The following is a 21,215-nucleotide window of genomic DNA, read 5'->3' on the forward strand; positions in this document are numbered from 1 at the left end:
TTCCCACTGCAACATGCGCAACCCTTAACCTCCAACCGATCCAACATTACCCGCAGAGTCTTCAGCATGACTGGACCGCCTCCCCGGGCCTTCAGTCAATCTGGACCACTCTCAGAACCTTCAGCCAATCTGACTGGACCGTCCTCCGAGCCTTCGGCCTGACTGGTACGCCTACCGGCCTTCAGTCTATCCGGACCGCTCAACAATCACTCATCATTCCGAACTATCTCTTCAGGAAATTCTCCCGTGCGTACCGTTCTAGCCCTCTAGGGGTTCCGAACTCTATCTCCATCATACATACTCGATCCCGGCTTGCCCCCATGCCTTCCTCAATCAACTGCTCTAGGTCTGTATTTCGCCCCCGCACGTCTATTGCTCACCCATACGAGCCTGCTCTTATCTGATAGAAATACCGCTGAATTTCCCCAAGCGGCTAAATAACCTTCCATGCCCAACGACAATCCGGAGAATTTCCAATTCTCCCCCACTTAAGACACTGCCAGATAATCACCGGTCGCCATCACCGATCTCCCAAAGCACCTCGCAGGAATCAACACATGCACTCCAAGTGCGTTTCACCAGTACCAACAGCTTTCATACAAATCATGCTCCCCCGCTGTACAACCCGCTCGAAAGCGACTCAACCTTCATCTTTCCGTTCCTCAGATTGCAGAATCCAACTAGCCTCCAAACTAACGCCGCATTCGCCACCAATCCTCACAAAGATAATCAATGATGGCTCGAAGTACAATCCCATAACCATAACGATCCCTCAAGGGACACAAGATACTAAAACCAAAATCTCGATCACGACTCGCCAATCCCTCAAGGAACAACGAATACCACAAGAAACCCGAAACGCAATTTCCATAGCCAACCAATGAAACTAGTAGATAACAATACTCCACAACAATCATAAATAATCAAAACATCAGAAAGAAACATACCCGCAACAGCAAGCTGAAAAACACGACCCTAAGCCCTTGGGGGCTCCGCTCCACCCTGACCTCCACCTGTGATCCTCAACGTAGCCGGTGCTGGAGCCTGCACCGATCCTGCAACAATCTGTGGACAGTTGACCTTCAAATGTCCAACCTGATGACAATGATAGCATATCCTCAAATCCCGAACCGGCACCGACTGCCGACAATCCCTCGCATAGTGTCCCTCCTTCCCGCACTTGCGGCATGCTCCACCGGACCGACAAACCCCGGCATGACCCCTTCCACACTTACCACAGACGTGGCCACCCTGATCTCCCATCCTGAAATCAACGGTCTTAGACCGTTTCGTCGCCGGCTGCGACTGAACCGGAGCTTGCCTCAGCTCCCGCATCTGTAACTCAATCTCTAACTCACGCCGCCTGGCGGCCTCCTGCAACTCCAGCAAAGTCTCGCACCTCTGCGCAGACACAAACTGTCTGATATCCCTCTTTAGCATGCTCAGATATCGAGATATCTGAGCCTGCTCCGAAGCGAACTCAGGGCAAAACATCACCCGCTCAGTAAACATCCTGGTGATTTCCGTCACCGATTCTGAATCCTGTTTCAGCTCCAAGAACTCCTGAGCCAACCTCTCCCTCTCGACCTGTGGAACATAATGAGTACTGAACATCTCCCTGAACCGATCCCATGAAATCGCAGCCCTCTGCGCATCCGAGTACGATCCCGTGGTCAATCTCCACCAATCCTTTGCTCCGAGCCTCAACGGGTTCAAAGCACACCTCACCCTCTGATCAGCAGGGCATCAACACGTGAAGAAACATCCCTCCACATCTGATAACCACCTCATAGCAACGATCGGGTCCTGAACTCCATCAAAAGTGGGAGGCTTCGTATTATCGAAGTCCCGATACTGAAAACCTCTACTGGCTCCTCCCCCTGCCGCCGCTACTGCTGCGGTAGCCGCCGCGGAGGCCGTCTCCGTGAGAGCCGCATAACGCTCATCAAAATACTCCACCATGGCGGTCTTGATCGACCCAAACAACTCTGGCAGCTCAGCCCGAATCAATGCAGCAACCTCATCATGCAGAATCTCGCGAATCCTCGCATCCAACTCGTGCGTACTCATCTGACTGATAACCTCTGGCTGTGCAGACCCACTCGGAGCTCCCTCTCCTGCTCCTGATCCTGACCCGGATCCACTCCCAGCGTGCCCTGGAATCTCCATACTGAAAATAAAACACCAATCTCAGACATATTCCACTATTCCGGGAACCAGCTCTCATCCCAACCCTAGAGGTCATGATTTCCCTGATACTCGTATGAGCCCGTGCTTTCAGTAGTACGGGCCCATACTACCTTCCACACCAACCCATATTTGTATGAAGTACTCCCACAACACCCTAGCGACACACATAGCAACGCTCTATCCTCACCACTAGAGGAACACTAGAAATCTCTCACAAGGAACCCTAGGCTAGCAGGCATCATAAATCAGGCAACTCATCAATAAATCCTGAAGATCCCTAGCCTAACTCTAGCATGCTGTTCTATCAAAGCTCAATAAAACAATTGCCATGTATGATATTTTGGGGTTACTTACTGGCTCCGGCTGATCGTACCTCCGCGTCCTCCTTTACTTATTTTGAAAACCATTTTAATTTCTCTTTTTGAAAACTCTCCTCGATTTGAGACTGGAGTCACACAAGTGTCCCTCCAATTCACTCAAACCAAGGCTCTGATACCAACTTGTAACATCCGAAAAATACAACCAATTTAAATTTTTTAAAACAACCCGATTTTCATTGAAATATGTACAAAAGGTTTTCAATACAATTCATCCAAGTATTCCCAGAATCACGTTGTTACAAAATCATGAGGAACGGTACGATCGCGCCTTCGCCTTGCCACAGTCTCCTGAAGAACCTGAAAAACATTAAACCACAACTGTAAGCCCGAAAGCTTAGTGAGATACCCCCAAAATACCAACCACGTATACGCCCTTCCAGGCCGTGACCTTCCGGTCCAAAACATATAAGGCATACATAACAAAATAGATCATAGAACAATCATGCATGTCGGGTCTACCGTGACTGGTCCGCCGTATCGGGCCTTCAGTCCATCGGATCCATCCTTCGGGTCTAGTCATGTCCTTCGAGTCTACAGTGGGGTTGGTCCGCCCGCATCGGGCCTTCAACCCACCTGGTCCACTCTCTGAGTCTACAGTGTGACTGGTCCACCCGCATCGGGCCTACAGTCGGCCTGGTCCACTCTCCGAGCCTCCGCACGTCTGGTCCGCCCACGTGGGGCCTACAGCCTATCCGGACCGCTCACTGGGCCTTCGGAACAACCGGTCCGCCCTGGGTATCTTGGCCTACAGCACAAAGCAGGACCCGCCTCAACCCATCTCTAGTCCAAACAACCATGTGCACAACATACATTCATATAACAGTCATAATCAACAAACCGAGTAAACAGATCACATAGCATATCATTACTCTAACCGGGCTACCGACCTACCCGTTCACTAGCATAGCATTACTCTGCATATCGAGAGCTGACCTTTACAAGGCCCCCCCCCTAGCATGTATCATCCTAACTACCAGGATGCAGACACAACCAACAACAACATGATAAACGTAACTGAATCTCAATACAATAAAGGGCCGGCCTTGGTGCCTTAGACCCTGTTGATATAGTGAGGATAACTCACCTCGAAACTGACGGCTGAAAAGGTAAGATCCTGCTGCTCTGAACTCTGACACAACTCCTCCACTGAACACCAAACAATAACCCAATAAATATCCATAATTACCAAAATACCCCTGGAAGACAACTGGTCAACCCTGGACAAGTCAAAGTCAACCCCTGACTGACCCTACTCGTCGAGTCAACCGATGACTCGCCGAGTCCTTATGCTCAGACTTCCCTCAATTAGCGACCCAACTCGCCGAGTCACCCCAAGACTCGTCGAGTACAACAACTCTGAGTCCACTCGCACCCCAACTCACCGAGTCGTCCCTCGACTCACCGATTCATCGACTCAACCAGGAACATTGGGACTTCCTCGACAAGACTCGCCGAGTCCAAGGCCATCTTCAACCTACTCGCCGAGTTGTTCTTCCAACTCGTCGAGTTCAAGGCCATCTTCAAGCAACTCGTCGAGTCCACCCATGTGACTCGCCGAGTACCACCGGTCTGAATCCTTACAGAAGCATCCCAGGCCATGCAATTGATCCAGAACATAGATCCCACCTCCTACAATCCATCCATCACGTAAAGTGGCAAACTTTACGTGATTCTAACGAGATCTAAGCCATTTTCACCTTAAAACCAAGGTTTGGGACATGATAGCTTCATTCATAGCACAAAGGTTGGGACTTTAATGCACTCAATGTCTTCTCCACTCCAGATCTGAGGTAGCAACCTCAGATCCATCCTCCAACACCAAAATGTCACACCACCAAGCATCCCACACAACCCCAAATGATGAAACTAGGAATGCACAGCCTAAGGACGAAGATATTACCTCCAAAAGATGCCTCAATAACAGCTAAACACGAATCCAAGCAAAGCCCTTTGATCCCAACCACTTCTCCTTCAAGATTTCTCCAAGCAACACCTCTCCAAGCTCCAATTTGCTCCACCAATGCTCTTCTCCACGAGATTAGGGTTTCTGGAACTCAAGGGGGAATAAGAGAGGCTGTGGAGGGGTATGATGTTCTTTATATAGGGCTCAACCCCGGAAACTAGGCTTTTCCCCATACAGCACCTACTCGCCGAGTCCATACTTGGACTCGCCGAGTAGGCCACTCGGCACGCGACCATGACCGCGACCTGACTCGCCGAGTCTATCCATGGACTCGCCGAGTCATCCTCTAAAACTTACACTTTTAGCCCTTCAACTCCACCCTTGCGAATCCGGGATGTTACAGTTACTTGCATTTTCCTTGACAGGGGGGCAGATGGATTCTCCCTTTTTTGCTTGCCTGCCATGATAAAGTTGGCGTCTCCTTTGACTTTCCTAAATTGCATGAACTTGTAGAGGAAAAGGTACATCAATTTTTCGAAGTTGGAGATACTTCCCGGATGTAGTGCCTTGAACCATTTTCTAGCATTTCCCGATAGTGTGATTAGGAAGTAGGTGCTAGTGAATCTCTTGTCCATTCAAAAGGATGTCATGGTCCACTGGTAGGTGTCTATGTGTTCGTCAGGATCTGTCATGTCGTGATATTTTGGGGTGTCTGGGATCATAGCGGAATGCGGTATTTCATATTGTAATATCTCTGGGCAAAATGTTGAGCTGATACTTGTTACGGGGTTGTTCATATGTGGGTAGTTGAGCGCTCTGCCGCCCATCGCCTACTGCACGTGGTATGGGTTGTTTTACCCTTGGCGATACTCGTAATGGTACTCGTGGTTATACATGTTTGCTTGAGGCATATACAATGCATGCATGGGGTATGCTTGCATTAGTTGATCCAGCTACGAACTTGACTTTATTAGCCCTATAGTGTATGCGTTCGATTTTTTTTTGTTTTTTGTGATTGGTTGGTTGGCGCCCTTTGAGGCATTGTGGTGGTAGTTGTAGCTGATTGTTCCGTTGTGACGTGAGGTGGTTGCCATAGACTAGCAATGAACTCCGACATCGAGCCGACTAGCGGCATCGTTGGTGCATGTATGAACCCATTCCATTATCGACAGACCGCTTACGCCAAGGGAATTGATTGGTCTAATCGATCTATTGTTGTCGCCTTCCTGTTGTATCAGTCCTTTATCTGTCATTTCCGATGCTTGGTGCTGCGAAGTGGGTTGTGTCGTACTAGGTGCATATCGGATGTCGCCAAATGTTGTGATATGTCTTCTGCTCGGTTCCTTCTCCGAGAGGGATGGAAATGGCGGGCCTAAGAATCACAACAAAGAAAACAAGAGTGTTAGTTGTCTTCCGGGAGGCTATTCAGGGACGAGGCTCCGACGATCAAGTCAGTTCGTGGTTCTAGTAAGGGGTGAGAAAGTATGAAACAAATGGTTAAAGTTGAATGTTGGTTCCTTCTCTTAGAGGAAAAAAGACCTTTTTATACCTAGAATAGAGGGGACAGAATATCGACCATATCTTCTAGTTTTTTTAGGTCTAGCAAGGACAGACAGCTTCCGATTGGTAGATCGTGCTCCGTGAGTGGCTGTTTGATATTGGTGCAGGCTTGCCAGGAGATCAACATCATGAGCATTACACATGTCTCTGTGGAGGATGACTGGTACTATTTTGTCTTGACACTGGCTTTGGCACTTGGGCTATAAGGAACAAATACGGGGTTGTGAAGGGAGAGGGTGAAGACACGACGTTACGTATACACCGTCTTTTTCCCATGTCGTTTATCAAATTGATGATTATGTTATACCTGACGTATTTATGATGGGATACATTAACAGGGATCTTCAGGAATTTCATGATACAATTTCCTGATTACATGATGCATGATAGCCTATGATCCTTCTTTTTTATGAAATTAACATCATTACTATAGTTGCTTAGTGCCTTAGTGTATGCATCATAGTTATACATAACTAAGATTCTATAGCCTGAGAATATTTGGTTTGGCTTTATTTCCTATTCTTGTTTGATGGGGGCTTAGGGTAGGACCAGATATTCGACTGTTTATAAGGTCCAATGTTATGTATGATTAGCATACATGAGTGTTGCAGGGTTGGTGGAAGTTTCATGGATGAGTTGTGTGGGGTTAGCCGGTCAGTCTCATGATGTTTAGCCTTCCTCTAAGGAGTTAGTATTGAGTGTATGGGTATGCTACTATGTATTGTTAGGGTTGATGTGATGATCCTATGAGACAAATACGGGTAGGTGTGAAAGATAGTATGGGCTCGTACTACTGAAAACACAGGACTTGTACGCATAACTGAGAACTCATAATCCCTAGGGCTTTGTTAGAGATGTAGGAGGCTGCCCGGCGGAGTGAGATTAAGATAGAGCTTCAGATGAGGGAGTAGAGACCAGCCCCGATGCAGTCACAACCAGCACCAAAGCGGTTCAGGGTCGTTGATTCTAGATCTGGGAGTTAGAGGGGCCGCACTTTCGGGAAGTGAGGCAAGAGCCACGAGTGGGGCTATCGATCAGGCGGTATATGCCACAAGTGTGGAAAGGAGGGGCATTATGCGAGGGATTGTTGTCAACCGGCTCCAGCTCCAAGTTTCGGTATTTGCTATCATTGTGATCAAGTTTTCCATGTGAAGGGCAATTGTCCTTTGCTCGTCGTAGGCCCCGGCGCCATCTACTTTGAGGATCACCGATGGGCACCAGGGGAGATCAGAGCCCCCAAGGGCTCTAGGTTGTGCTTTTCAGCTCACTGTCAAGGAGGGTAGAGCAGCTCCAGATTTTGTGACCGGTATGTTTTCTTTTGTTATTCCGTTGGTTTATATATATATATATATATATATATATATATATATATATATATATATATATATATATATATATATATATGCCCTAATAGGTACGTTCCTAGTGAACTCTTTGCCTGCTCTCGTGTTGTTTGACTCGGGTGCGAGTTGGTCCTTTGTATCGCAATCGTTCAGAAGGGAGTTTGATATATATATATATATATATATATATATATATATATATATATATATATATATATATATATATATATACACACACACACATTAGGGGCTTAGAGTGTCCTTTTCGGTCCATTTTATCGCGATCGTTCAGTAGGTAGTTTGATATTCATATTGGGGAGTTAGTGTGTCCGGTGCAGGTTTCTATCGCCAACGAACACAGGGTTTTTGTGACTGCAGTATTTCAGCGATGTGTGCTCGAGATCTTCAGGCTGCCATATTCGATTGACCTGATTCCTATTCCCATGGAGGATGTGTGTGTGATAGTAGGCATGGGTTTGCTGAGCAGGTTTGACGCCATGATTGATTGTGAGGGCCAACGAGTGGTAGTTCAAACCGAAAGTGGGGGAGAACTGGTTATCTATGGAGTGGTCACCAGAATGGGTTTAGGGTTTTGTTCAGCGGCCAGGGCTCGTAATTTTATTCAACATGGGTGTGTGGGTTACATGGCTTATGTGGTGGATACACGTGTTGGGGATTAGATTTCTATTTTAGAGGTCTTGGTTGTCAGTGAGTTTGCAAATGTGTTCCCAGAGGAGTTACCTAGTGTGCCTCCCAAGAGGCAGGTCGAGTTCAGAATTGACCTTGTCCTAGGTGCAACCCCTATTGCCAAGGCATCGTACCGCTTGGTACCGCCTGAGATGCAATAGTTATCATCTCAGTTGCAGGAGCTGCTAGGCAAGCATTTCATCAGACCAAGCAGTTCTCTGTGGGGAGTGTCGATACTGTTCATCAAGAAGAAGGATGGTTTACACTGAATGTTAATTGATTACCTGTTGTTGAAAAACTTCACAGTGAAGAATCATTTTCCCCTTCTGTGGATTGACGAACTCTTTAATCAGCTGCATGTGCATCTTGGTTCTCTAAGATATATCTGAGGTCTGCGCATCATCAGATTAGAGTGAGAGAGGATGATATGAAGAGGACGATGTTTTGGACTCGTTATGGTCATTACGAGTTCGTGGTGATGCCATTTGGGCTCACCAATGCATCTGCTATATTTATGGATTTAATGAATCGGGTATGCAGGATGATGCTCGATCGATAGACTGCAGACCCAAGAGGCGTACCAGTCTGGTCGAAGGCCCAGAGAATGTTCCAGATAGGCTAAAGGCCCAGTGAGTCGTATCAGTCATGTTGAAGGTTCTGTGAGCGTACCAGATAGAATGTAGGCCGGTGGGGTGTTCCGGTCAGACCGAAGGCTCAGCATGCATGTTGTTTGTTGTTATTATTATGATTATGTGTTGTGTTGGTATTTTAGGGGAACTCACTAAGCGTTGGCTTACAGTTTTGGGTTATATTTTAGGTACTTCAGAGGATTGCGGGAAGGTGAGGGCGTAACTGTACACATCCTCATGTTTTGGACTTATGATTTTTGGGAAAATCTGATGTAGAACATGTTTTGAAAACTGTATTGTAAACAATTTGTGATTTTGGGTTGGTTTTTAAAAGTTTAATTTTTTTCATTATTTTTTATGGATGTTACAAGTGCAATGATGACACCCAACATAGAAATGGGTTTTCATTAAATGCATAGGCTATGAAGAGCCTTCCTATATGTCATCTCTAAATCTGAGACAAGATGTTTGATAGCACAAAAAGGAAACTATCGATATATATCTTGAACAACACTCAATGCTTTATTGAAATTTGTGCCAAATGTGATTAAGAAAAAAGTAACCGTTGGATGACTATATTGATGTTTCGGAAAACAATTAGTCAAAACCTTAAAACCACACTTATTGTCTTTACTGAAAATAGATCTCGGAACAAAGAAATTTTTTATATGATTTTTTTTTGTTGTTGAAAGAGTCTCGGAATAAGAAAAACTCTGATATAATATGACATAAGAAACTTCTTTGAATTCTGAGATCTAAAGGATTAGAACTCAGAAAGCAAAAGAAATGAAGTTACATTATCAGCTCATATTTGAATTCTGAGAAAATAAATTCTCTTGAGAGATTGCGATGCATAAGGTAACTTGAAGTAAAATGGAATCTAGAAAACACTTGTGATGCTCAGATTCACTTATGATTTAGTGAACATTCTCTAACTGGTTGTGATTGATCAGAGTTAAACAGTAACTTTTGAGGCACTTGAGGTGGATCGCAACGAGTTGCAATAATATTGAGACAAACTGTAGAGTTACGATAGACTGTGAACAATCGCAACGGATCGCAGTCAGTCGCAATGAGAAGCAACTAATTTGAGAATTGGAGAGATTACGACAAGTTATGAACGATCGCAATGGAACACAACGAATTGCAGCTAGATCAAAGTAACTTGAAGTAAACAGAAGCAATGCGATCGACTCTGACGGATTGCAATGGGTCTCATTTTCTTTTAAATAACGTTGACAACTTGCGATGGACTGCGCTCGATCGCAATGGATCGCACTCCATTTAATTTTTCTCTAACGACAACTTGTCAACTTCGATGGCTTGTGATCGATCGTAATGATCGCAACAGGGTGTTTTGACTTGAATGACTGGGATGGCTTGCAATCGATCGCAAATAATTGCAACAAACTTTTAAGCAAAAAAGTAACTAATCAACCTAAAAACTCAAAACAAAAGGAAAAGACATAAAATTATCTTTTATTTTCTGAGATGAATTTTTTTTGAGGTAAACATAATTTGTTCGAAATTTTTTTGACTTTCTAATGTTTCTATCATAAAGTACAAACTTCTTGAATAATTGAGGATCAGGCATCATCATTCCCATTTTGTTCAGAAAACCACTGAACTTGGTTTCGTATAATTCCTTAGTAAAGACATCAGCAACTTCATCATCAGATGGAACAAAAATGAGTTTGATGTTACCTTTAAGAACATGATCTTTTATAAAATGGTACCGAATATCAAGGTGCTTGGTTAAGGAGTGCTGAATCGAATTGTGAGAATCGTAATCGCACTTTGAGAAGAACAGTATATAGGAAATTGTTGAAAACGGTAACCAGAGTCCAAATGTTGAGACTTCATCCATAGAACTTGATAGGTACAACTTGCAGCAACAATGTATTCTGCTTCCGCTGTAGAGAGAGCTATGCAATTCAATTTCTTGGATGACCAGCTAACCAATCTTCCACCCAAAATTTGACAACCACCAGATATGCTTTTCCGATCATGTTGAAGTCCACCGTAATTAGAGTCTGAAAATGATTGCAAGAGGAAACTCTCATTTGCTAGGTACTAAATTCCAAGACTCTTAGTCCCTTTGAGATATCTAAAGATTTTCTTTATGAATAAGAGATGTGACACCTTAGTTTAACTTGGAATCGGGCACAACGACATGTTGCGAACATGATGTCAGGATGACTTGCTTTAAGGTAGAGTAGAGATCAAATCATTCCCTTATACTTTTTATGATCAACAACTTCACCAACTGGGCCCGGGAAGATCTTGTTTCTAAAACCCATTGGAACCTTTGCAGATGCACATGAGTCCATTGAAATTTTATTTAGAAGTTCAAAATGTACTTTTCTTGATGAATAAAGATTCCTCTATTGGTCTATTTAACTTGCAAACCGGGGAAGAAGCTTAATTCACAATTCATACTCATTTGAAATCTACTAATCATCAATTTGGCAAATTCAGCAACCATCGTCAAATCGGTTGATCCAAAGATAATGTCATTGACATATATTTGCACTAACATGAGATGCTTTCCATTTGATATTTTCAATAACGTTGGATCGAGAATTCCCCTTTGAAAACCTAAACGCTTGAGAAAACAAGTGAGAGTGTCGTACCATGCACGTGGAGCTTGTTTGAGGCCATACATAACTTTGTGAATTTTGTAACAATAATTTGGATAGGCAAGATTTACAAACCCACGAGGTTGTTGGAGATAGACTTTACTATCAAGTTCAACATTATGAAAGACACTCTTGGCATCCATTTAGTAAAATTTGAAGGCCTTGTGAGCATCATAAGGAGAAAGATTCGGATAGCTTCAAGATGGGCAACAGGAGAAAATGTATCATCGTAGTCAAGACCCTAAATCTAAGTAAATCCTTTAGCCACTAATCTCTCTTAGTTGTGAATGATAACTCCAGCACTATCGAGCTTGTTTCGGAAAATCCAGCGAGTTCCAACTATAGGGTGATCCTGAGGAGGAGGGACGAGAGTCCACATTTGATTTCAATCAAATTCTACGAACTCTTCTTGCATGTTTGTAATCAAATCTTAATGCTCTAAAACTTCTTTGATGGGTCTGGCTTCAACCATTGATATGAATGACGAAAAGTGACACTCATTTTAAATGTTGGTAGTAGAGAGAGTTTGAACATCAACCTTGAGATGTCCAATAACTTGATTTAGAGGATGATCCTTAGTCCAAACATGCAATCTTGAAATTTCTTGAGCAGCAAATGATCCGACATCAACAATGGGGTTGTGTTTCTCTCCTGAACTATTTGAATTTGAGGATAATGCTCCCACTAAACTTCTAAACCTGATATATCGGCATCGTCTTCATTTAGAAATTCAAAGAAGTGGACATCGTCTTCAATGTTGTTCAGAATGGGATCAGTTTTAACAAATTGATCTGCTACATCTTCGAATCCATCAACATTTGATTCAAGGGTTGGATTGCTTTCTTGACCTTGGACGCACATGTATTCTCCCCCTCAATCCGTGATGGGAATACTTCGAAATCAAATGGAGGAAATGTAGGGGTCGAACCAGATATGTTTTGAGAAACATGAGTGGGAGTTGAAGACGGACTTGATCGAGATTCCAAATCAATAGCAGTTTCTATTGGTCCGAACAAGCTTTCAAAATTAACTTCATAGATAACTTGAGTATTGGGAGAACCAAGAGGTGGAGCATCGGATTCCATGATGTGCGTCGTAACTTAAGTTGGTTCTGAGATGCAATAAAGTTATCATCAAAAGTGATATCAAAGCTTTCTTCAATTACACGAGTATGAGGATTAATAACCCGGTAAGGTTTTAATTTATTACACAGGAAGATAACTTCATCAAACTTTGGTTCAAACTTGGTGAGTTGATAACAATTGTTTTTCATGAAACATCTGCATACAAAGATGTATAAGAACGAGATACTCAGCTTGTAACCATTCATTGCTACCTGTGGAGTCTTGTTGACATGAAGGTTGATGATACTTCGATTTTGAGTGAAGAAATTTATTAAGACTGCTTCTGCCCAAAGATAAAGAGGAAGGTTTTCGAAATTCATCATTGACCGAGCAGGTTCAACTAAGGTGCGATTTCTTCTTTCAACAACTCCATTTTGTTGTGGGTGTAAGGAGCAGAAAAGTTGTGTTCAATGCATTTGTCAGTAAGAAACTTTTCAATCGTGACATTAGTAAATTTAGAACCATTTTCACTACAAATTCTTTGAATGAGCAGCTTGGTGAGAACCTCAATTTCATTAATGAAATTGATGAGCTCAGAAGTTATTTGCGATTTCAACCTCGGAAAGAAAATCCAAGTGAATCTTGTGTAGTCATCGATAATCACGAGAATGTACTTTTTGTGATGCAAACTTTCAATAGCGGACGATTTATAAAGATCAATGTGAAGAAGCTCGAGGGGTTCCAAAATTGACTTCTCAATAAGAACGGGATGAACTTTCTTGGATTGCTTCCCATACTTGCATACAACACAGAGATGATCATTTTCAAACTTAAGGAGTGGAAAATGGGAGATTTCACAAGAAACCAAATCATTAATGTATCAGGAGTTTAGATGAGCAAGCCTCTAATTGGGTAGCCCAATTACGTTAGGAACAACTTTTGAAAGGAGACACAATTGAGGCTTCCTGATGATCATGTTGATATCTAGAGGATACATATTCTTGTTGTGATTTGACTTGATGTGAAATTCTTTTCTATCTTCCATCATAACATAGCTATGCTTCTTATAAAACTCAACCCTCCAAATCGCATCGGTGATTTGGTCCAGACTGATCAAATTATGATTGAGATTAGCAACAAAAGCCACATTAGAGACTGATAAAGTTATGTTGGTTAGCATATGTAACATAACCACCATCTGGAGTAAACTTTAAATCACACAGAAAGTCTTTCTGCCTAGCTATGTGCATGGAACAAACACTATCAATATACCATATTTTATCTTGTTCTGACGCACAAAAAGTCCGCAAAATTAGTGATTGGTGGAGTTTCTAGGCTCCGATTTAGGCTTGGGGACTTTGGAATGGGCTTTGGACTTTGTTTTAGGTTTATGAACAAGTGGAGTCTTGGAGTGATCTTTCTGAGACTCTTTTGGAAAGATACAAAATGACATTGTCTTTTCATTGATCCAAAAATTATACTCAACACTTGGTTGTTTGACAAAAACTTTTCTTGGAGAAACAATATTCTGAGGTGGTTTAGAATGAACCAATTTTGAGATGGTTTACAGTAAACCAAATTTCGAGGTTCATGCTTTGGAACAATAGTTTTTCCTTTTACAATCCATTCAAATTTCAGATTTGAACCTTTGGAAGGTTTCTTATTAGAAAAAAAAATCCGAGTATCTTTTTGTTTGTTCATTTCCTTCTCTAGCACACTGGATTTTTGAACCTTTGAAACATGTTTTGGTTTGAAAATTGCGCCATTAAAGGTAGAAATGAACACTGAAAAAGACACTTTCTGAATTGAATTATCTTTCAATTGAGGATTTACATCATTAACATAGAACGAGTGTTTGAGCTAATAGGAATAAATTGTCTATTAAGAATCTTAACAAGCATGAACGTGTTGTTATTCCTAGTAGCTAGATTGGAAACTTTTTGAGGCACTTTCTTATCGAATTTTCAAGGAACCTAGAGTTTTGTCTAGTCTTAGTTTCTTTCATAAGAGCTTTCCTAGCCTCTGTCTTTGGATGAACAATGTTTTTTTTGTTCAGCCACAGTTTCTTCTTAGAGTCAGATGTTGACTTAGAAGATTGTCCTACAGATGGATTTGTGAAACAAGGCTTGATAGGAACTAAAGTGCTCTTAGAAACAACTTTTGAGTTTGACACAATGGAATTAGACGTTGTGTCATCATCACGCCTAATTTCTTCATCAACATCAATATAAAAGGAATCCCAAAATGAGTTAGTTTGGTCCGAGTCATGTCTAGGTGTCTTAGGAATGATTTTCTCAATAACACAATTGTTTGGAGGACTAGAGTTCAAAATGTAAACTCCAATAACACCTGTGTTATGTGGAAGTTCCGAAGATTGATTCAGGTCCAGGGATATCTGAGGCAGAAATTTCATGGAATCGAGACATGTAATAGTGATTGGTTTGAAGTCTGGAATCAGATATTGATATTTGTTTGAGGTCTCATGAAGGGACAAAAATGGTGAGACGGGGGTATCCGAATAAGTGTGATTCAAAATGTCTATTGTAAATATAAATTTTGAAGTTCCTTTAAGGGACGAGCAACTGGTTTCGAAAGTTCACTGCCTAGACCAAGTGCTTTAGACCAAGGATGAAGAGAGTTAAGAGTCATTTTTTATTAGCTTCAAGAACATCAATAGAGTTATGCAACCTATTGGTTTTAGCATTAAAATGGTTGTTATCACAAAACTTCACATTTTTCATTCAAAATAATACACTCATCTTTGGCCATTACAAGTTCTCGTTCTAACAATTCAATCTTAAGCTTGTGGTCTTCAAATCGTAGTCTAAGTCGGGTAAACTTACTATCCAACTTCTCACTAACTTCTAAGGCAGACTCATATGCTTTATAAATAATTTTCATATCTGGTTGTATTTGAGTTAGATAAGGTTCACATACAGATAAATCAAAGTTATTGTCACTGATCATAGATCTTACCTATTGGATGATGCTTCGTACAGGTTGATTGTTGGATGCCATGTAGTAGTAATGTGGTTCAACATCTTCATCATTATCTTTCGAACCACAAGACCAGTAACCTTTATCACACTCAATTGTTTTTTTATCCGTTATACACAAGTTTCTACCCATATTTCCTTCATCCTCATCACCCGATGACCAATACCCATCAACATTTTGCGAAACACTGGTGGCAAAAGCCTTTTCACTCTCTGCTCGATCCTGAGCACGTCGAGCATAATAAGCAGTGTCTTTCACCTTTGGTTTTGGAGGTTCATCAGCCAAGCAGTCCTTTGCATAATGGTTAGCAAGACCACATTTGTGACATATAATCTTTGGTTTGGCTGATTTTGGAACTTCTTGAGGTTCCGACGTTCGATTCAGAATGTTATGTTGATAGGCAAGTGGGTTTTCAGTTGGCTTAGGATAAGGTTGAGGGTTACTTTGGTGAGGAGTTTGATAGCGGTTGTGGTATGGTTTTTTATTGGGATTCTATGGTCATTTGTATTTCATTGAGAAAAGTGCGAACTCTTGCTAGAAACGAAGTTCAAAAGCAACGGCTTCTGGATCAATGTTATCTTTACAAGGAAGGTTTGGAACATGTTTGGTAGTTTGAACATGTGGAACGGAGGGAGTAACTCCAAAGTGATCCAAAACAATTGGGTTTAGAACAAGTGGCTTGACGAAACTAACAAGTGCGAGAGGACCTCCAGAGAGTTCTCCTAATATATGAGCAACATTGGATTTTTGGCCTTGTAGTTCGTTGAACAACTGATAAAGCATCAACTTCTTCAGAGATCCATTACTCTAAATACATGATTTGATGTTCCCCCATCCTTTGCTTAGACTGTTGATGACCTTTAGGTTGTACTCAAGCAGAGTGCAAACACCACCATGATCAGTCATGTTGTTTACAATGATTCTGTACTAATTTGATGCAGATGCGACTAATTCACCAGTAGTGCTTGCAAAAGTGTCGAAGTCGTTCACCACTGATGTCTATCGCTTGTCCTTCATATTCTCTGAACCTTCAAACAAGTCTTGAAGTGTGTCACGTATCTCTTTTGCAGACTTACACAACTTAATCTTTTAAAAAAGAGATGGTGGAACACCAAACACCATTTTAGAGAAAGCAATCTGATCTACTTTGAGCTTGTCAATGTCATTCGTAGTGAGAGGTGCTTGTCTTGTTTCTTCTTGACCCATGATAATAGAAACAACATCTCTAACAACTTGTCTTACAGGAACATGAGGACCTTCTTTCACTGACCTCCATATCTCTTCACTATTGTCTTTTCCAACCAAAAAGCTCTCCATTCTAACTTTCCAATGATCATACTCTTCAACAACTAGTAGCGGTGCACAGGAAGGGTAACCCATGCTATTTGCGATTGCATTGAATACATTTGTTAAGAATGATTAGAAGCAGTTATTTATATTAAAATATTAGAACTGAAGTGGTATATAGAAGAACTTTTATCCTGAACACATAAATGATTAAGATACCAAGGTAATTTTAACTCAACTATAATCTGATCTTATGGATTCAAAGGACAACCATTTAGACTCTGATATCAATTGTGAGTGATTAAATTCTATTAAATGCATACAAGGATTGTGAACACAAATCTTGAATTAATCTTTAATATCAATGATTGCTAGTAGATAAGATCCGGTCAAACTAGTCAAGAGTTGAAGTAAACAACTTCAAAAAAGTATTCAAGAAGATTAAATAAAGTAAAGAAATCGAGAACAAGAAGAATTTATGAGAGATGATTGATAGAAATTTGAGAGTAAAGTGAATGATTATATTGATGCACAAAAGAGGTGTGTTAGATTGTTTTTTGGTACAAGGTTGACACTCATTTTATAGCTAAAGAACTCAATGCACGACAAATACATAAAATAGAGAGAACTTGCATCAATAAACAAAATCTTGATAAAGTGGTTTTTTTTTGTTATACTAAAAAGGAATACAACCAAAAGAAGTTTCTTCATGTTAGGAAAAGTTGATTACATTCTAAATCCAAAGCATCTCGAATCTAGTCATCTCGGAGTTTTGGTCTTTGAATCATCATTTCACATTTGAAACAACATTCTATCTCAGAGGAATGATCCCGTAATCGCTATGTCATCTCAGAATCGTAACCATCTAGGAATGGCTTCATATCCTAGATTGTCTAAGGGGCACTTTCATGTACTAACATTTTCGACCTTCTTCTTAAAAGTTACTAAAAGGTGTGTGCTAAACATGCCCATAGACTTTGCTTATAGAGGATTTACATCCAAAGTTAGATTTCTTTTGTTATAAAATCATATAAAAGAATTGAATTAACTACTACTGCACTACATATGCAAACGTTTCAGAGTTACTCCCCTGACTCTAAAAAAACGAGAGGTTTAGTGCATGTTTTTAAATTAGAACGAATACTAGGGACTAATCCAAAATAAATAATTATATCAAGAGTACTACTCGATATATCGACGTTCACCGTTGAATTATCAACATCACTGGAACAGTTTGCGGGTGCAATGGAGCCGGCGGTGGTGAAACTGAAAGCTATTGAAGCAACACCGGAGACATTCAGAGATTTCGGACAAGTGATTCAGGCGTCGCCGGACGGCGACGAGTTCGGTCCTCACGATGCTCAACTCGACCTCTCCCAAGGCACTCCTAGGTACACATCTCTTCTCTCTCTGCCAATTCTAGGGTTTTCTTTCCATTTCGAACATCGATCAGTAGTACTACGTAATTCCTTCCTTCCTTACTAGAATTCGAATTTGCTTTTCCGATTTATAAAACTAGAAATTAAATTTACAGATTCTACATCATGAACCTTGAAGCTCGGCCCCTAAAATTCTCGACAATAACACATCATGCTAGTGTGACCCAGTGCTTGGGTTCAATCGGCGGTGGTGTTTGGTATCTCGGAGTTGCAAAGTCATCCATAGTCGATCCAAATGTTGAATTAGACAAGAAGAGTCCGAACATTTTGCAATCACGAAGTGGTCACTTCTTTATACCTCCCGCCGTTGACGGTGTTCACGTCTTCAAAATCACCGGTCCAAAATTCCTGAAGCTTCACCGGGGAACTTGGCATGCCGGTCCTTTGTTTAAGCCGGACTCCATGGATTTCTACAATCTTGAACTCACCAATACTAATGTAAGTATTTATGCAACCACTTCTGAATTCTGATCGACACTTTGGCTTTTATCTTTGTGAAATTACAAATTCTAATTCTCATTCGTGTGATTGTGTTTTGTGCAGGTGGTGGATCATACAACCCATGATTTCAAGAAGGAAAACGCAACTGTATTTGTGATAGATGATGAGTAGACAATTTGATTTGATTTGTATGAAATATGTATGAATACTCAGCTTTTCTTAAAGCAAAACAGTATAATAAAATAAGAATGAAAACAAAACATACAAATTTATAATGAAACAAATCCTAATTTACTTATCTTCACTCGAAACACCACCTACACCCACCCCTTTCGCAAGACTAACATACTTCAACACAAGTTCCTTATATCGATCTAACAAATCTTCCACGTCACCAACTGTCAAATCACCCGCTTCCGAATACAAATACGGAAAATTCCGAAACTCTTCAATTCCATTTCCGTCTTTTACAATCATATCCGCCCCTTTATTCTCCAAATCTGAAACCGATAAGTTCTTTTTCACCGATGATACTTCCTTTTCCTTATCTTTTTCTTTTTCGTTTTCCTTTTCGGTTGTCGATTCGCTATTCTCAGATGACATACTTTGACCAATGTTTTGACCGGTAGTGTAATCGGTGGATAGGCCATGAATAAGTGCTTGAGCGGATTCCATATTCTTCTGAAACTCGGTTTCATCCATGGAAAGCGCTTTGGCATCTATGTTTGTAACAAAGGCTTCAGCAGACAACATGTTTGTAAAGAAATAAGCCGCTTCTCCAACTAGTCTGGATTCGCATCTGAATCGTTGAATATACAACAAATTGGAATGCAATTGAGGAGGGTTTGCTTTTATGGTAACATAGATTAAAACCGGGAGAAACTCATCCGCTCCAGGAGGGTTTTCATTAGCAGCAACCGAAGCATTAAGCAACAAGTTACTAATAACTTTACAGCAACTAAGTATGCAAACAAGTTTATCTCGTGGGGCTTTATAGATATTGATTTTTTGAAGCTCCTTTTGAGCGAGGATCCACGAGGTTTCGTTTTGGTATGTTGGTTGGATATCTAAGTGTTCGGGTTTGATGAATTGTTGGAGAAGAGATAATTTTTGGTGGAGATTTTCATCTTGTTTGATGTCGTGTTGGTGTGAGGCGAAGACACGGGGGAATAATTTTGTCATGATGTATTTTTCAAGGCCTTCGCCTGCGCTGTCTAGTTCTTCTTCTGACCCGGTTGACCACAGCGGGTGGGCCCGGAAAGAGGCTTCCATGTTGGCGAGGAATTGTTGTACGGATGTGCTGTCGGTTTCGGGATCTGGAGGTGTGTTTGAGATTGATACGATGAAGGTTTTGATGGCTCTTACAAATTCGGCTGCTGATGGGTGTCGCATGCGTTCCAGGAAGTCGTGCCATGTCAGCGGTGCTGTTGAGGAACTGAATGGTTCGCTGTTCTCCATAGATTTGGTCTGTATGCCTTAAGACCTTTGGGATTTTTTTTTCTGTAGCTTCTCCTGAAACCAGAATAGCAACCTCATAATTAACTATCTGATTATCATTACACAAGCTTTACTGCTGTAGTAACCTATTCTGCTTTAGACCACATAGTGTTAATTTGACCATGAGTATGTATAGGCATGAGTCATGACAAGATGCATCTTTGAGTTATGCCCTTATACTATAAAACTTTAGAAAGTCTTATATAGTACTTTAATATCATCAAACTACAAAACAATTATCAAAAATACTAAAACTTGTAGAGAGCAAATTGTATTAAGATCCTATACTGCTACTTTGATAGTTACTGCTTAACAAACCAAAGGAATGATGAGAATGAAACCTAGACAGATGGATAGTCTTTAAATTGATTAACATGAATTTTTAGAATTCCACATAAAAACACTTTAATTACCTGAAAAATAGTTAACCTGGCTAAAAATTCGTGTAAATTTAATTGCATTAGCTTTAGCATACCGAAACATTAACACAGTTCAGATCAATGTAATTTTGGCTAACTTTCATCGGAAAGTCAGAGAGTAACGATATGGATATTACAGCCAGCACCTAGAATATAACTACAGATAAAACGAATTACAGTAAATGTATGGGCAATCTCTGAATCTCGAACAAGAGTGTGGTATCATACGAAGTATACATCTAATCGTGAAACAAAATTTTATGAAAAGCAAATTACTGATGATGGCATAGTCAAAATACCTGGTGATTAGCGACTGAAGACGCTCCGAGACATAAGCAGGATTTAGATCCCAATTCCAAAACCCTAACAAGCGTTCAGAGTCAAGAAGGAAAACATCAAACCCAAGTAGGATCCATCGAATCGCAGATGTTGATGAATGTATATTTTCAAGATAGCCCCTCTCCTTCAAATCTTTTCATAAGTGTCCGCGTTTTATGCATTGTAAATATTTTTTTTGTTTTCTACTGTGTATGGGAGTGATTTTCAAAGGGATAATGAGTGGGTAATATACTTTTTTTATTCCTATATATATATATATATATATATATATATATATATATATATATATATATATATATATATATATATATATATATATATATATATATTTTATATTTATCACATTAACTTGTTTGATACATTTAGATGTTTGTTTTTTTAACAGATCTTCTTGATCTCTT

General features: G+C 40.8%; 2 protein-coding genes across 2 annotated transcripts; one reads left to right on the forward strand and one right to left on the reverse strand.

Moving 5' to 3' along the window:
• The first annotated feature begins 17,872 nt into the window (after window positions 1–17,872).
• Window positions 17,873–18,843, forward strand: LOC145032824 (uncharacterized). Its single transcript, XM_078981771.1, has 3 exons — window positions 17,873–18,070; window positions 18,214–18,556; window positions 18,662–18,843. Exons 1-3 carry the CDS (start codon window positions 17,925–17,927, stop codon window positions 18,728–18,730), a joined length of 558 nt encoding a protein of 185 aa, XP_078837897.1. The 5' UTR covers window positions 17,873–17,924; the 3' UTR covers window positions 18,731–18,843.
• Window positions 18,710–20,951, reverse strand: LOC145032823 (vacuolar protein sorting-associated protein 9A-like). Its single transcript, XM_078981770.1, has 2 exons — window positions 20,775–20,951; window positions 18,710–20,071 (listed from the first exon to the last, which is right to left on the reverse strand). Exon 2 carries the CDS (start codon window positions 20,015–20,017, stop codon window positions 18,851–18,853), a length of 1,167 nt encoding a protein of 388 aa, XP_078837896.1. The 5' UTR covers window positions 20,018–20,071; window positions 20,775–20,951; the 3' UTR covers window positions 18,710–18,850.
• Window positions 20,952–21,215: the final 264 nt, after the last annotated feature.

This window comes from Lactuca saligna, chromosome 2 (assembly GCF_052625555.1).
Source record: "Lactuca saligna cultivar CGN05327 chromosome 2, ASM5262555v1, whole genome shotgun sequence".
Taxonomy (NCBI): domain Eukaryota; kingdom Viridiplantae; phylum Streptophyta; class Magnoliopsida; order Asterales; family Asteraceae; genus Lactuca; species Lactuca saligna.

Bases quoted from the DNA above. Each gene is read 5' to 3' on its own strand.
- LOC145032823 (XM_078981770.1), bottom strand. From the start codon at position 20,017: ATGGAGAACAGCGAACCATTCAGTTCCTCAACAGCACCGCTGACATGG.
- LOC145032824 (XM_078981771.1), top strand. From the start codon at position 17,925: ATGGAGCCGGCGGTGGTGAAACTGAAAGCTATTGAAGCAACACCGGAG. The intron at 18,071-18,213 runs GTACACATCTCT...TTAAATTTACAG, and splicing joins CTCTCCCAAGGCACTCCTAG to ATTCTACATCATGAACCTTG. The intron at 18,557-18,661 runs GTAAGTATTTAT...TGTTTTGTGCAG, and splicing joins TTGAACTCACCAATACTAAT to GTGGTGGATCATACAACCCA.